Source organism: Eimeria necatrix, genomic scaffold, assembly GCF_000499385.1.
Source record: "Eimeria necatrix Houghton genomic scaffold, Enh_scaff78, whole genome shotgun sequence".
NCBI classification, from domain to species: Eukaryota; Apicomplexa; class Conoidasida; order Eucoccidiorida; family Eimeriidae; genus Eimeria; species Eimeria necatrix.
Window position 1 is genome coordinate 102,355 of NW_013654601.1, and position 16,415 is coordinate 118,769.

General features: G+C 51.4%; 5 protein-coding genes across 5 annotated transcripts; 4 read left to right on the forward strand and 1 right to left on the reverse strand.

Moving 5' to 3' along the window:
* Positions 1-453: 453 nt before the first annotated feature.
* ENH_00076200 (WD-repeat protein, putative) lies at positions 454-3,320 on the forward strand (the record flags this gene model as incomplete). The annotated part of the gene is made up of 7 exons (XM_013582916.1): positions 454-626; positions 765-1,003; positions 1,115-2,153; positions 2,348-2,432; positions 2,635-2,764; positions 2,941-3,111; positions 3,229-3,320. 7 exons carry the CDS (start codon positions 454-456, stop codon positions 3,318-3,320), a joined length of 1,929 nt encoding a protein of 642 aa, XP_013438370.1.
* A 1,132-nt stretch (positions 3,321-4,452) lies between these two features.
* On the reverse strand, positions 4,453-7,769 carry ENH_00076210 (threonyl-tRNA synthetase, putative; the record flags this gene model as incomplete). Its single annotated transcript, XM_013582917.1, has 9 exons — positions 4,453-4,531; positions 4,688-4,768; positions 5,106-5,230; positions 5,323-5,487; positions 5,725-5,862; positions 6,029-6,202; positions 6,531-6,641; positions 6,853-7,116; positions 7,290-7,769. The coding sequence occupies 9 exons, from the start codon at positions 7,767-7,769 to the stop codon at positions 4,453-4,455; spliced, it is 1,617 nt and encodes a 538-aa protein (XP_013438371.1).
* A 1,135-nt stretch (positions 7,770-8,904) lies between these two features.
* Positions 8,905-10,867, forward strand: ENH_00076220 (hypothetical protein; the record flags this gene model as incomplete). The annotated part of the gene is made up of 5 exons (XM_013582918.1): positions 8,905-9,497; positions 9,849-9,954; positions 10,092-10,242; positions 10,455-10,535; positions 10,728-10,867. The coding sequence occupies 5 exons, from the start codon at positions 8,905-8,907 to the stop codon at positions 10,865-10,867; spliced, it is 1,071 nt and encodes a 356-aa protein (XP_013438372.1).
* Positions 10,868-11,583: 716 nt separating this feature from the next.
* On the forward strand, positions 11,584-14,530 carry ENH_00076230 (Long-chain acyl-CoA synthetase 7, related; the record flags this gene model as incomplete). Its single annotated transcript, XM_013582919.1, has 10 exons — positions 11,584-11,680; positions 11,819-11,919; positions 12,155-12,244; positions 12,337-12,453; positions 12,653-12,772; positions 12,963-13,300; positions 13,437-13,474; positions 13,628-13,860; positions 14,030-14,098; positions 14,252-14,530. The coding sequence occupies 10 exons, from the start codon at positions 11,584-11,586 to the stop codon at positions 14,528-14,530; spliced, it is 1,482 nt and encodes a 493-aa protein (XP_013438373.1).
* A 1,311-nt stretch (positions 14,531-15,841) lies between these two features.
* ENH_00076240 (hypothetical protein) lies at positions 15,842-16,415 on the forward strand (the record flags this gene model as incomplete). Its single annotated transcript, XM_013582920.1, has 1 exon — positions 15,842-16,415. A coding segment is annotated over one exon (574 nt), but the record flags the coding sequence as incomplete, so codon positions are not given.

Genomic DNA, 16,415 nt, shown 5'->3' on the forward strand with positions numbered 1-16,415 from the left:
CTCAATGACTGATTTTATTCCTAATGCGCATGCGTCGCGATTCTTGACCCGACTGGCAGCGGGAGAGCGACACTAGGACTAGCTTCAGTGTTGGCATCCTGCTGTAGAGGCTGAATGAGTTCCTCCTTATTTACTGTGATGGGAACTTAGCTTTTACAGCCTTGGTAACACTGACAGTTAATCAGTGCTGCACGTGCGCGAGGAGGCTGCAGCCTGATAGACCAGACCGTGGGCCATAGGGCGGTAGGTCTTGGGGAGAAAACAATACTCTCGTTCTTCCAACCTGAGAGTCTTTCTTAAGGTTATTACGGCACTAGTTGAGCCTTATCTCAATCTGAAGGCAGCGCTGGTAGCTGGGCTTCTTCTGTATTGTTGGAGCATCATGATTGTGTTATGCTTAATCCTTCTAGATTTACCAGCAGTTCGCCATCAGTAGCCCCGGAAGGTGACTCGATGAATGGACCCGCCGCTGAATCCTCAGTAACCAGGAGTGCTCTTCCAGCGATGATGCGGGGACCTCCGTCTTCTCGCCCCGTGTCTGGCGAGTTTAGCAGCATGTGGAGGGGGTTCGACACAAGAGAAGTGCTGCGCTTGATCTTGCAGACCCTTGACGAAATGGGATACAGGTCGGCATGTAAAACATGAAAGATATGACCACAAATATAAGCTCGCATGTTAGTGTAGCAGCCAAACGTTGTCTCTTCACCTCTCTCCACGCGACTTTGTGAATTGGTTGGTTTACAGCTGCGGCACTGCTGTGTCAGGGACATTGTGGCATCTCTTGAAAAGGCAAGTGGAGTCGAGCTGCTGCAGCCTGACATGCGCATGCTGCGCCGAAGTATCCTGGAGGGGAACTGGATAGAAGCGGGGAGAGCTCTGCTGCGTTTGCCGCTTGAACCCCCGACAAGACAGGGTTGCTGGTTTTTGCTAATGCAACACAAGTTTTTGGAGATGGTGGTGGACCCTTGCAGCACTTTAGATGCAAGACTTAAGTGCCTGAGAAGTAAGGTAGAGATAGCTGTGTCATTGACCTGCTGCAGGTCCCTCCCAGCTGTTGATGCTGAGCTTGCCATGAATGATACATCAGCCCCACTTGTGATGACACTCTGCGCAGAGGATCTTAGTGCTTCGGCGTTCGACGCTGCAACGGTAGAAAGAGTCCACGAGTGTTCGGCGCTTTTGATGTATCAAGGCAGCGACCTACTGGCTCACGTGCTGCAGATATCGAGTTTGAGCAGGCACCAACTGTTTAGCCGCATCACATGCTTGCTGCCAGCGTCGGTAGCAATGCAGCCGTCCATGCTGGCGACGATTCTCGATCATGCTCGTCGCTTCCAAATCCTTACTTGCCCGTTGCATGTTGAGTCTTCGAGCTTCGCGCCGAAGAGCATTATTGAGCCCCATCGCTGCAAAATACCTCTCCTTCCGCAGTACTGCGTGGGCTGCCTTCACGCACATCGCAAGGAAGTCTGGACAATTGCAGTTTCGCCAAAGCACACGAACTCGACAGAAGCTCTCGTAGCGTCGGGATCTGCAGACCGATCGGTCTGCGTGTGGCTACTGACCACAGAAACCTCAACGGGGACAAAAATTTCTCCCGGCGAACAAAGCTCGGGAGAGCGCGAGTCAACAAGTCAGCTTGGGGCGAAGTGGCTGGCAAGCTGGTTGGAGGGCGATACGGACCTGCTGATGCGCCTCGAGCAGACCCAAGCCCGCCCGATACTAGAAAGCGGCAACATCATTGGCACGTGCAGGTTGCTTTGGCGTGTCCAGCGCCTGGCCAGTGCTACTGCGTTTTTGGACTGGGATAGCACTGGGAAGCTGCTAGCAGCTGGTGGTGAAGCTGCATTTATTGAGGCTTGGGAAGAAGGCCGACGCATTGGCGATTACTGCCCACACGGCGGCTCGATTGTTGCTCTCCAATGGGTGCCAGGCTCAAGAAGATTGATATCGATGGCAACTGACAGAACCATGACGCTCGTCTCACTTGAGGAGTCCAGCTTGACACCCACGCACGTTGTGGAATATGAATGGATTTTGCCGGGCAGGCCGCAGGAGGGATTTTTACTTCCTCGGGGAAACAGCGTAATGATTTTCTTTGCAGACCGCCAGATTAAGTTATTCGACTTGGTCACGAAAGAAGAGACTTTTTGGTAAGTAAGACTCCACTAGGGCAGCTAGAGTTCTCTTTAGAAGTCTCTTGACACATTCGTAAAGCCTGCTCTTGTCACGTTGCCCAGACGAGACATGAGGACAAGCTGCTCGTCTCTGTAAGGTGAGCATGTCCCGGGTTACAGAAGAGGAAAGGTAGGACGCTGCTAACTACCCACTACTGTGGTAACTGCAGGGCTAGTGAGAAGGACCTAGTCATTGCAGCGTGCCCGTCGAAGATCTGCAATCAAATACTGATAAGCGCAGCAACTACGCCACCGGTGAGGTTTGCAGCCACTTCTCCGGATTGACGAACGCCACGCAATGAAACAAACGTTCATCAAACTTCGAAATGGCCCAACTTGCTGAATGCAAGGGGACACGTTGTCGTGGAACGCCATGGGAGTTTGTGCGGCTAAAAAGGGTCCGCTTGCCATTCACTGTTGCGCTCTTAAAGGCGTTTGTCTTTTTATTGTCCCTTAGGTACTACGACTTTGGGACCTGGACGAACGCAAGATTGTACAGAAATACAAGGGCCACAAAGTGGGGAGGCTAGCGATCCGTCCAGCATTTGGTGGTCCACGCGAAGAACTGGTGATATCGGGCTCAGAAGGTAGCCTTCCACTAACTCTGAGAGCTCCTTTTGGATCCACCACACGAGTTTCTGAAGCTCTTATCTAGCCATGCACAAGTTTATCAGTGAAAAGTAAGAGCTTGGCCTTTGCCTGAGCAGTAGGGTTGCAGCTCTAAAACCTCCATGCCATGTGTTTGCGCTTCGGTGTGCATCAGATGCACAGATATACATCTGGCACCGTGTGTGGGGGTGCATGCTGCAACAACTAAGGGGGCACGCCGCAGCTGTCAACCAAGTTGCCTGGGTCAACTTTTGTAACCCCGTTTGTCTTCTTTCTGCTGGGGACGACGGCGTTCTTTTGTTATGGAGCTTGCCGACAACCTCCAGTATGTCTGTTTTCAGCCAGCAGAAACGATTGCGCGTACCAGCATATTTAGAGACGTTGTAAATGAGCTTAATATTCTAATTTTTTGCTTTGTCTGCGTTTTTTGCGCTTTAAGCAGACGAAGAGCGTGTGGAGCCTTCGTCCAGCCCGGAAACGGCAACTTTGTCACCGCCTGATCAAAATACACCCGACGCGAGCAGCGACCAGTGAGGTACACGCTGGAGTCGACTGTTATTTTCCGTGAAGCGCCGCAGAGTTTCTGCGCAGTTGGCTGGCACGTACAGGAGGCTTTGAACGACTCCCCCTGAAGTGAGGTGAAAAATTGTGCCAATTGGAGGGGAGAAGTGAGAGCCTTGGAAAGGGCAGCTGAGACTTTCGCCGTTTAGCGCTATTTTGTTCGACGTCTCCATACGCAGTTGTTACAAGCTGTTGTAGAGGTTGTGCCGCTCTACTGACTTGGTTACCATTGTCTGTGTCTTTAAATTCATGGCTGGCAGCACAGCGCCTAGCGCCTGTGTAGTGTACCTTAGAATTGCGTACCGTAGTCGAGGAGATGCAGTGATGTACGTCGACGTGGACCGTGCTAACACGACTGCTGACCAGCGTATGGGACGCAAATGTAAACGGATCACGAACGTTGTGGAACAACAGCGAATTTAGGTGGACAGAAAACTATAAGATCCTCCACTGGCTTAGTTAGACTCCCCAAGAGTTCTCTGCACGTATGCTCTGACCCGCGCACCTTCCATTGGCAGGAGGTAAGGTTGTTCTTTGGCTTGTCAACCGCTTTCTCTTCGTTATTGCAACGAGTTTCACATGCTGTAGCGGGGCAGGACTCGGGTAATGAAACACTCAGCAGGACTGGACAGGATATCCTACGTCGAAGCACGCTAGCCATCATGAACCCTTGGCCGCGTATTTTCAGTGTCCGACAAAACCTGACAGGTGCTGCCAGAGTGACGCTTTAGGCTACTGGAAACAATGGGCCAGAAGTGCAGCCTTGTTTTCTTCCTAGTCCTGTATAGCTGTGAGCTGGTGGAGTACTAGCTAAGCTTGGAGTAGACGCGGCGTGTACTTGTACCATTAATTTTCAAAATTACCGAGGATTTTTTCGAATACTGAATGCTAAGCGCGGATCAAGAAGCGGATGTAACGTGGTAGGACTGTGTCTATTATGAAATTGTTCACCAGTAGCCCGCCCCACACGGTCACAGTGAAGCGCAATCTTCAAACAGAAAACGAGAGAAGATGGAGCGGCGGCCGCGTGGCTCTAAAAGTCTGGCGGACCGTGGAGGTTGGCTCTATCTGGCTACCGTTGTGCTACAGCTCCGTGAAGGCTAAGCTAAAATGGCAGCTTGGCCCGCCGTCTTGCGGCCGCAAGAGCTCGTTCCACGGGCACAACTTGCTGCTCCCCGCGAGACCTGCATAGAACGATGAAGCGGTCTACCTCTGGTCACTTGATTGCGGAGCACGGAAATCCACTCCTACTGAACGAACAAGAACTGCGGTTACATGCACGAAAGAAACAAGCAACTGGGAGTGTTTGAGTCTGAAAAAAGAAAATCATCACCACTTACCTACGCACGGTGACCGTGTTCCTCTCCTGGTCTGTCGTCCCCATAAGCCAAATTTCAGGGACCCGGTACTTTAAGTACAGCCTGAATCATCGCACCAGCCGGTGACCATTGGTAACTACTGAAAGCAATGTAAGCAGCTCAAAAAAGTTTAAAAGCCAAGTCGGGGAAGTTGAGGTGCCGCGAATATAGTCTTCTCCTTGCGAAGCCACCAGATCTCACGTGTTTCCCTTGGGAACCTTAAATGCAGGCAAGGCTTTTATGTGCCGTGCTGGCACATAAGAGCGTCGCCTGCGTTTACGTTGCCCTAGGGCTCATAAAACTATGTGAGCCACGATAGCCTTTTCATTAAGATGTGGTATGCCCCGTGCACAAAGAGCCTAAAGGAGGGCATCGGATTTGTTGTTGGCATTGTGCTCACTTCAATTTTCTGGAGATATGGATAGGTCGCGTATCAATTGAGACCCGAACATTCGACCGCCTAAGGCGCCTACCTAAGGCATCAGCGTTGCTCGCCTGACCCTCTCCAACACTGAGTATAGCCACCTGCTCACAGAACTCTCAGCGTTTATTACCAAGACAACCTCCAGTCGCTGTGGCAGCAGCCGACGATGCAGCTATCCCTTCAAGTGCCCTACCTGCGTCGGCGCTAGCCAGGGCTTTAAGTGGCCATCTGAGTTCTCAAGGACGAGACAAAGGAAACGCTCGAGAGATCCACACATTGCACGGTGGAGCAGGCACAGTCGGTCCTCAGTGGATGGAACTGGCTCGAGAGCGAAAGCCTTGGGCGAAAACATGTCGACCTGAAGGAATCAAGAGCATACCAACCGCAAACGTGATCATGAATATTCGCCTGGGCAGGTGGCTGGAAGTCTAGAAAGACTGTTAATAGGCGAGGACTTTGTACACACGCTGACTACATGCTGAATAGACGTAGAAATGCTCAGGGCTGCATGTAGCATAAAATGTCTGACCGTCTCGGCTGGCAACTTCCAACTTCCTCAGTATTTGCGGTGTTTATTGTATCTTGAGTGAAATACCTGCAACGTTCCTATTTGCCAGAGTCGTCTCTCCACGTTCGGAACGTGAATATCAATCTTTGGACCATAAAAGGCACCCTCACCCGCGGCCACCTTGTAGGGGATATTCAGCTCTTCCAGCGCGGTGCGCAAAAGTCCCTGCCGTGCAACAACAGGAGATAATTTGCCCATAAATTCAGCTCGAAGACTTCGCATGCCATCAGCTCTTTATGCAGAGCAGTCAATATTCGGGCTAGGTACTGCAAGACAGCGCGTTGCATCGTCGCAGCGCATAGGTGAGCGTAAAACAATTTATAGTACTTACTTCCGCATGAGCCCACTCTTGCTCTGAGCCCTGGCTGCTGTTAGGCCTGTGAGATTCAAAAACGAGCCGCAGCCTCACAACGAAACGCGCAAAAAGTCCCAGGCCTCCTGAAACACCCGATTGTGCCAATGATGTAATCGGGGCACGGAGAGTTTCGGGATGATGGGCTTTTGGCTGCGGCGACACGGAAATATTAATTTACCTCGTTGAAATGTGAAAGCTTATGTCTTTTTTCCGGAAGCCGACCGCCTTGTAAAGTTTTTGACAGCCCGAAAGAAACGTTTTCACTTCAGTCACAGCTTGAGACAGGCGACATAAAATGTGCCCGTCATCCTGCGAACATACGCGAATCGGTGTCCTTTCCTTCCACGCTGTGGCGCTAAAATTATCGGTGCACATTGCCGCCGCATCGTGGCCTTTAAGAAAAGATTTCTATCGTCACAGAGTGCATTTCATTTGTGAATCCTAGTCTATTGATGACACGCTCATGATTTGCCGGCACCTGGGTGAATTCTCGCAGACGCATGAGGCCTGAGAGGGCGCTGGGCACCTCCCGCCGGTACACATGCCCAAATTCACTTATCCGCAGCGGCGCATCAGACCCTGAACGGACCTGCGATACACACAATGCAGCGCAGCATGCCCTTGCCTCTTTCGAAGCTGGCGAAGATGCGAAGATCGGACAGTTGAATACTTTGGTGGCGCTGAAAAGCAAATCCGCTTTTGGACAGAACCCTTCAAGACACAAGGTCAGTTCCTATGTGACAAGAATCAGGAATTACGGTGTCGTTGATCTGCAGCTCTGATATAGGCGGAGAACGCACAGAACGTTCGAAGAAAAGAGAAAGATGAAGAGGGCAGCTCATCGGCTTCAGTAAATATGAAGTGCCGTCATCCCCACTGGTATCAGTCAGCAAGCCATGCTGCTCAGGCTTTTCTTGTTGCTCCTCTGACTCTACTGCCTCTCCAGATGTGTCAGTCTTCTGCGCTGCCTTGGGATCAGCAATTTCAAACATGCTGTCTGCGAAGTGCTCCATGTGGCCGCTGCGGCGCCACAAATAAGCCTGCGCCAGCGACCCTGTGCGGACCTGAAAAGCCCAAAAATTTACTCAAGTAATGCACTTCATACCACTGCAGAAGGGAAGCGCCTTCTTTGAAGCCTCGATACTCATTTGGCTTCGGTGAAAAAACGCAAGAACCCCGACAGTTGAACAAGGGAGATGCAGCGGCCTAGCTCTCATTCTACCTGCATGCCCCTCACCTCTTCAAATCCTTGTTGCTCTTGCAGTTTACGTAGAGCTTGCTGCAACTGCAGCATACAGCACTGCCCTCTTGGCAGCAAAGCCGGCCCGACACCCCCCATAGACGCGAGCTTTGGCTTCGGAAAGCAGAACAGATCCATCATTGTGCCTAGCGTTCTGTGGTCTCTGCGGCCTTGTGGCTGCCTTTCATTTTCATTCGTCTCGGAAGCAGGCTCCTCAGCAGATGTGAATGTGAGAGCCTGACCCGTATGCGAACGGTGCACAGTAGAGTGATGCAGTGAAAAAGAGGGAACTTGAAACCCTGGACTGCTGTGCTGCTGCGTTTTTTGCCTTGGGATCCACGCATGGCGCCCTACATTCAGAGGGAGCTCTGGGCTGTTTGAGTGGATTGTGGGCACTTTGTATGCATGTGCTCTGCTGTATACGCAGCAACAGAAGAGTACAAAAAGCCACCACGGAGGTGCTGCTGCTTTGGCCATTGTTTCACGCCTAGTTCTCTCAGCCAGGATGCTGGTGTAGACGGCTCTTTCCGAAAGAGGAGCAAGACAAGGCGGATCTCACTGGCATGTTGAGCCCATGCCCCTGATATCGGCAGTTGCTGGGTCCACTGCACAGGGCTCATCACAGGCAGATGAATGGCAACCTGGGAGCATGTTGTGCATTGTCGAAAAGAAGCCCAAGATGCTAAACGTCTGCACGTGCGCGCAGGAGAAGGGAGTCGGCCGAGACAGCGAAGCTGGCGAACGGAGATCACGTACAAGATGTCAAAGACTATCGACAATCTCGGAGGCGTATGTAGTCACGCAGCCTTAAAGATTGAACTAATAAATCCAGGGTTCGAGTAAATGAAGACCGTGGAGCCTCAAATAAAGAGTTCTGTGAGACTTCCCTTATTCAAAGGTGTTGTGCTAGTGGCAGTTGGGCCCTCGTGTGAAAACATGGGCAATAGCCTCCGACAAGCAAAGTCCCTGGAGCCGCTTGTTTTTAACTTAATAGATATAACTTAATTACCATGAAATTTTAAATATCTTGTTAGCCCCTTCGCCCTAAGATAAGGACGGGTATCGCAGCCATTGACCCATCCTATCCTTCGGCTCAGCCCCATGGTAATCCATCGAGGGAGGTGAAGGATTGCTGTTTGTGGAGCAATTATTGGACAAAACAGTCGATCTATAAGGCGCTCATGACTCATGCCAATTCTGAGCTTGTAAACAGACCCTCACGGACACTTGCTGCGCGAACGCTCGCGCACTAATCGATTGTTGACGGAAGACTTCTCAACCATTAGCGAGCCTCACTAATGTTGGAGCGTGTAAACTTTATGAGGTCCTTATCGTAAATCCTAGTGGTATTGTCCATAATGAAAGCAGGGCAGACCTTGTGGCCGACTTCGCTGGAGTTGCTACCTAGCGGCATTCACCTCACAGGGGTCCCACAGATCGCTATTGAGGCATAGACAGAAACCGCCTCTGCTTAAGCTCAGCTTCACTCTGGATCATGGAGTCAAACTTGAGCTGCAGTTAATGGCCTGGCCCCCAAAAGTCCCAGCCAGGCTGTGATGGACTGATTGGATTGGAAGGTAGTTAGCTGGAGGATGACGCATGCTGCAACCTGATGTTTCGCCGGGTCCTAACAAGGAAGAAACAGGTGCGGATGATTTCGCATCAACAAGCTGCATACCTGTGGGCGAACCCTGGGGTGGAGTTAAGAGGCCTTCCCATGCACAGGCTGATGGCAGCTGCGGCAGCAAAACGGCTTCCAGCTAAACGTCGTAGTCATGCGCTGCTACTGTGCGCACTACTGCTGTGGCTTTCTTCACTGCTGGAAATTCCCCAACGCCAGCCACCTGTTCTTTTCGCCCTCGCTGCGACCACCGACAGCAAACATGAACCAAGTCGTCCGCTATCGCCCCTGCCGTCTGCAAGGGCAGGAGTAAATTCCCCTACATCGTCTCGAGACAACTCTTCGCGCATAAGAAAGGCTGGAAACTCAACTAGCTATGCAGCACGCAATCCGGAGACGACTGAACTATTCTCTGATGCTGCCGATAGGAGCCGCAGCCCGAACGCACCAAAGAGCCGGCAGCTCTTCGGCGTTTCCCATGGACGAGAAGGCTCCACTTATCGCTCTGAACAACAGAAGCTACTGGAAGGCAGCACGGTGCCTCCCCAGTTGGCTGCAGACAGTTCTGCTTCAATACGGCGCCCGTCAGTCTAAAGGCTCTGGTTTACGGAGAAGATGTTCGCAAATGCGCTCATTGTTTCTGACATCATATCGACATGCATTTTGCAATGATTTCTGTAGCGGATTGTGGAGTTTACATATTAGTTTATGTTCGTCTAGCGCAGTGGTGGCTATCTACTTCCTGCCAAAGGCATTTTTTGTCGTGGTCGATGGCGCACCACCAATCGCGGCATTTGTTTTGTGGCCTCTTGGATTTAGACATTGGGCTGATATTAATCAGAATGCATATGTTCTCCACTTGTGGCGCTGGGCGAATACCGCGATTGGCCATTGGCTTGCTTTGGCGTACGTGATGACGTGAGTCCTTTGCGCAGGTTTGATCTGCTGCGGAGAGCTGCAGCGCTCTTTGGTGACTCTCCCTGGATACTGACCGGAGACGTGGATGAGATCAATGGATATCCCGTCATCACATATCAACAAGTAAGTTAATTGGTTACTCTTTGTGCAGGTCTCGGTGCTGCGACAGCCATCATGAAACTGATGTAAGTGACGAACTAGCTGGAGCTGAGGCATCTACGCGCTTATGATTTTGAATATTCCTTTTTGGATTGACGCAGGGGTACTTCGTGGCGCGTTCGGTGGGAGCAGCGTTCGACCAGATGGTTCCAACCTCCCAGCTTCCTCAACGCGATGGCTCCAACGAGCCACTTAAGTTTTTTGGAACTTGGGCTTTCAACTCTGTAGAGTTACTTCTGGCGGACTTTGGCGGTAAGGAAATCCACAATGAGCACTTGTGCTTTCGCTCTTGAGCCTTTCTTGCGCGCTGGCAAGTCGTTCATGAATAAAAGGCCCGGAGGACAGAACCCTGTTGCTTCTGCTGATGCCAATGTTGCTTATTCTGTTTTAAAACCATAATAGTGCTCACCAAGAAACGGAAAGGATGGCGCGGGATGCAGGGAACTGCTGTTTTGCGTGAGCAGCGGGTGCGTACGGCTTGACAGTCGTGCCTATGCATCCTGAAATGAACCCCCGTCGATTTCTGGAAGTGATGATTCACACACGTGAGCAGGAATCCTCCGAGTGTAGTTGTTCTTGGCCTCATCTGAGAAGACACTGCAGCCACATTTGGTTTACGTGTGAAGCGAAGTCGCAGCAGCAAATCTTGTTGTTCTCTTTGTAGTGCCAAAGAAATGAGGCCCTAGGTCTTTGGACTTCAGGCTGGAAAGCCATTTGCAGTGCTTGCGGTATTTCAGAGATGACGCACCTGTGCACTGACTGGCGGCATCTTGAGATCGTTCTCGACCTGCTTGAAGGCGGGCAGCTCTCGAATCTTTCGACAGTCATAACCCTTGATGCGGCAAGTTGTCCTTATGAAGGCCATGACAAAACATAAATTGCTATTATGTCCATGTCTCGTGTGCTTGGTGTTGCGTGTTGCGCTGCTGCCATGAAAAGTAGATTGGTCCTCTGAACACTGCATATGTAACACAGCTGTTAAGGGTTATGCATCTCCTGTTGAATTTTTCAGGTAGGAGACTACACAATAGAGCGAGCAAGGGCACTCAACCTGACTCTCGTGGACTTCTGGGACCTTGTTGACCCCTCGGAAGTAAGGGCGTGTACGCAGTAGTGTTTTGTTAGCGAATTGTCCAATGATGTTGAATGCCATTTCTCCTGATCGTGCTAGAGCTGCGACAGCGTGTGCCCATTATTGCCAAATCATTTAGCAGCAATATCAGCAAGCAGTGGAATAATTCAGTGCTAAAAGCAACGGCTTCTCGCCCTTACTCAATGTTGCTTTTGCCTTGCTGAGACGTCCGACTGACGCTGTCTGCGCGCACTGCAGGGCTTTCCAGGTCAGAGTCGAAAAGTCATCACTCGTTCAGGTTTTGACACTGTGGAGGTTCTTGCTGTCATCTACCCAAGAGGCAAGCCCCACACATCGCCCACACTAACGAGTTAACCGCACTTTTTGGCGTGAAGTTCCAGCAGTATGATTTCTCTAATCTGAAAATTACTCGCGGCTGCTAGCAGCAAGAGCAATACTGTGTAGTCGCAACATGTGTTACGCCGTGTTTCGTTTGGCTAATGAACGCTGCAGCCTTGTCGATGCCTTTCAATGGAGCAATGCTGACAAACGAAAACGTGCTGGCATCTCTCGACACGCTGACGGACTGGAGGGCCAGGGTTTTGTCAATTCTAGAAGGTGTGCCTTTGCAGTTGGCCCTTCAGCTTTCTTCTTATGGTGCATCCTGAACTGTAGGCTCCAGTTTGGCTTCGTTTACCGGATGTGCTGGAGAATAGTTTAACTGTGAGACTTGCTAGACTTTTTTGGCTTTCACAGGCGACCGGGTCCTCTGTGTCGACTCGCTGGCTTCGATCCACCAGCGCGTGATCCATCTCGCCATCATTAGAGCCGGTGCTACTGTGGCGTTTGCCCACCAGGTAAGCAGCCTGCATGATTTAAAAGTTTTCCGTGCATTCCAGATTCACTTAATGGGAGCCACCGTGGACGTGAATAGCCGCGCAGTCTGTGCGTCTTCAATGGAGCCGGAGTTCCCGATTTTCCCAAGATTCCTGGACCCTATGTGCAAGCTGGTTTCTCCTTAGTGGGGTTCTAAGGTGCATGCTAGTCGCTTAAGTGACTATGTTTTGCGTTTTCAACTTTCCGTGGACTCAGGGGCTGCTGACCTTGCGGGAGGATGTCGAGTCATTGCGTCCAACAATGATTGCTGCATCCGGAGGAATCCTGCCGCTGCTCCACTCAGCAGTAAGTACACTTGCATTTAAAAAAGAATATCAGAGCTTCTATGTAAATGGATCTGAGAGGAAAGCTCTGCTGCTTTGTGGACTCCTTTCCAGGCTCGCCGCACACTAAAGCAGATGGGCCGGCTGCGACGCTTTATGCTGCTTCTCAAGCTACGGTGGCGCGCTCGGTCGTATTGGCGAACGGGTGACTTGGAGCTGCAAAGGTTATCGGTCAGTGGCGCTGAGAGTGTTTTTGGACAGCACTGGACAGTTTCTTTTTAGTGCAGTTTTCATTGGAACTGTGTGGCGCATTGTGCTATTCGTCAACTGTCGTGCTTACGAGCAAATTACTAGTGATGAGAAACTGGAATCATATTCATCTTGTGTATATGATCTACTGTGCCATGTGCGTCTCTGCTGTTTTTTACAGCCGTTTGAAGACCTGAAGGAGAAACTGGCTAGCGTTCACACTATCATAGCAGCCCCAGCGTTGGTTTCCAGTGAGATTATAAAAGAACTGCAGTTGATGTACTCCATAAGCATTGTCCATGTAAGTGCATCGCCGAACAAAAAGAGAAAATATACAAAAACGAGCTACACAGATCGTTTTTCCTTTCGCTGTGCAGCCCTGCAACACTTTACGGAAGCCGCTTAACAAACAAAAGCAATCTGCTCAAAAGGAGGCGCATATATATAGCGCATTTTGTGGCCTCTGCATGCATGCATGTTTTATTGAATAGGCCTGCTGCTCCCCTGAAACCGGGATTGCATTTTCTAGCCGCCAGCAGAACAGCAGCCCGTCAGACCCTCAGGACTTCCAGCGAATGCGAGCGGCGCCTCTGGGGTGGGCGTCTCCGGTAGTTACAGTGGCTCTGGAGGAACTGAATGCCACTGACGACGCAGAGTCGATAGAGTTCCACGCAGATGAAGTGCCCGGCAGGAGAGCAGTCACTTCCCCTCTGGTCTTGAATGCTTCTCTGAATGACGGGGACAATGTCAAGGCTGTAGAAAGCGCGACTCCTTTGGAAATGACTCGACCTAGTGTTCGAGGTAGCAGCAAAGGCCACGCAGTGACAGAGTACGTCTGCGCTTTTCCCTTTTACTAGTAGACAGTATGACGGCAGTGCGTAGCCGCATAACTTGACTTTCTGCTGCACACCTTGAGCCAATATTAGTTTCGCTGCAAAAATACTTGAGAGTTGCGTTTTTCACAGGGGGGAGGTTGTCATTCTGGGGCCGTGCGTATCTGTTGGTAAGCAGAAGCTTTCCTGTCTCTCGATTTCAAAGAGCAGCTGTAGCCGCAAAAGCCGTTTCCGTAGAAACACAGCGTGGCTCTTAACTGCATGTACTGGCTTAAGCCCGACGCACAGAAGGGCTTCGGGACTGTTCAAAACATCTTTTTCAGGCTATTACCGGCACCAAACTGCTTTCCAGCGGCAACTGACGAGCCGAGGAATGTACAAAACGGGCCTGGTGGCCGTTTATGCGGGGCCGGATTTGCCTCTTCGGATTGTCAGCGCGTTGTCTCGCAACCTTTTGACTGCTGAAGGGGAATTCATTGACTTAGAAGAAGCCGAAAGACAAATCCGAAAAGTCCCAATAGTTCGCCGCGCTTTGCTCTACGCGGATGACTTCCATGTCAGTCACCCCAATTTCATTCAACCTGTTTCATAGCAAAATTTTCAGACAGATATATGTAAATGCGCAGCAAACCTGCAGCGATGCTGACTTTTAAAGGGAAAATGGACCATGTTTCTTTATCAGCGTGAAATTCTGCTGCACTTGCTGTTTGTTTTTTCCCCTGCAGTCGCCGCTTGTGGCGATCATCCAGCCAAGGAGAAGCGCAGTGCTGCGCTGGGCGAAGACACGGTTTGCCGTAAGTTGCTTGCACCAGCTCTTTTGCACCATTTTGGGGATTTAAATCAGGCATAATGGACTTTTTTTTCGGGAATAAGAGTCTCTATCTTGTCTACTTTTGACAAGAGTCACTGTGGATTTGACCCTGCGGCTTTGGGGCTGCTGTGCGCAGTTTTCCGACGAATACGGAGCGTCTTACGAAGATATTGTGTCACTTCCAGCGCTGCGCGCGTTCGTGCTAAAGCAGATTGAAGAAGAAACGCTGCTGACTCTCGACACATTCGAGAGACCCAAGGCTGTCTACTTAGTGCCCCACGATGTGGAACTCCCCATTGGAGTGTTTGAAAAAGAACACCGACAAAAACAAAACAACTATATCATTCTGCGGCGCCACCTGGCGGACGCATATGCGAAGCCCATTAGGGAGATGTACGCTTCGCTGTCCATGTGACTCATCTTTTCCGTTTTCAAATCCACAAAATGTTCGTGCAATGTAAGCATCATCACCATCTGCAACACCATTAAGGTACTTAACCTGTAAGGCAGAAACGAAATAGGGTATTCATATTTTTTGTTTACAACCTGGCTGACGTCGGGTCTAGACAGCAAAAACGCCATTACTTGACACAAAATACAGTACTTCTTTCGCCCTTGAGAGCTTGCGGTCGCGTTTAGGAATAAATACTCGCTGAAACTCACAATCGCTGCAGAATACCAAGATAATGAAAGCCCGATAGACAAAGTCTATTAATCACTGAGTGCAGCAGCAGCTTCAGGGCAATACATTTAGGGCTTGTGGTGGCTTAGGCATTTTTCCCTTGTCAGGGCTAACAGACCGTAGCTCGGGCACGTGGGGCTCTCTCTTGGGGAGCAATTAAATTGTTCTGAGTGCCCCCAGAGGCTGCAAGTAAAGTGTCTTAGTAAGAGCTTCCTCATGCTTACAGTGCAGCAGCACTACTAAATAAACAAGCAAACTCGCTGGTGTTTGCCTTGCAGCGCCTTTTTCGGGTAATGTAACGAGAGTTTCTTGACTCCGTGCGGGTTTGTGCTCGTGTCTTTTACATACATATGTGTATATAAGCATAGATGCTTAATAGATGACGCAGAGTTACTCGAGCAGCGCTTTCTGAATGGCAGACAGCAACTTCCATTCGCCTCGCTGTGCAGCGCTTGAGCGCCATTTGGGGCTGTTTCTTCAGCTCTGTGCCATCAGTTTTAAAGAAATTAATTTTTTTATGCTACTTGTTCGGATTATAATTCCTGAAGCTCCCATTATAGGTTTTAAAGCGCAAATGCGAATTCTGAATTGGGGCTGGGGCTGCTTTCTGCACTCGTCGCCTCTGGGTCTGGGGCTTTGGATCCGTTCGGATTCTGGTGTTTGGGACAAGAGCGCGATTTCCTGTGCGTTCAAGAGTTGAAGAAAAGAAAAATGTGAATTAATTCCTGCGAGGATCTGTTTGTTAAGGCACAGGCTGCTTCCTGCATTGCAACCCGACCAACCACTGCTGCATGCTGGGCATACACTTTGTCTGTGTCGCCAGCTGGCGCCGTGTTCTCGCCGATGCGGCTTCAGGAATTCGAAACTTGTTGCTTTTTTGTGTTTGAAATGCAAAACTTTCCGGTTGAGTGACTAAGACCGGCTGCACGGCAGGCGCCGCGCCGCTAGCGAGAAGCTGCAAGAATAGGCTGCAGAGTCATGACTAGCCGTAGCTGAAGTTCACGCTGCGCCCCTAGCTGCTGGGTTTCCGAATACTCAGCTCCAATGCAGGCTCAAAACTCCCACAATAACTCGGGGGGGGGGGGAGGAAACAGAGATCTTCAGGGAGTGGCGAACCCTTCGGGGGGGCCCCCGCACCTCATGTTCCCCCACCCCCCCCTCATGATGCCCCCGGGCATTCCGCTCCCCATGGGGCCCCCCTTCCCTGGGGGAGTGCCCCCTGCCTTGCTGCCGGGGGCCCTCGCGCTGCACCACGCTGCAGTGGCAGGTGCTGCTGCTGGCGCTGCAGCAGCAGCAGAGGAAGCTCGCAGAGCTCAAGAGCAGTCCGTAGCAGGTTCTTCTTCCCACGAGGTCTCGGGGTCTGTGGGGGGCTCGGGGGGCTCCTTCGGGGGCCCCCAGGGCGGGGGGGCCCCCGGGGGCCCCGGGGCCCCCGGGGGCCCCCAGGGGCCCCAGCGCGGCGGCCGCTCCCAGGGGGGCCCCCGCGGCTCCGCCAGCAAACGGCAAACGATGGAACGCTCAAGTACCTCCTGGAGGCGCCAGGCCAAAGAGGAGGGGCCCCCAGAGGGGGGCCCCCAGTCGAAGTCGCGGGCGGAGTGGGGGGCCCCCCCGGGGGGCCCCC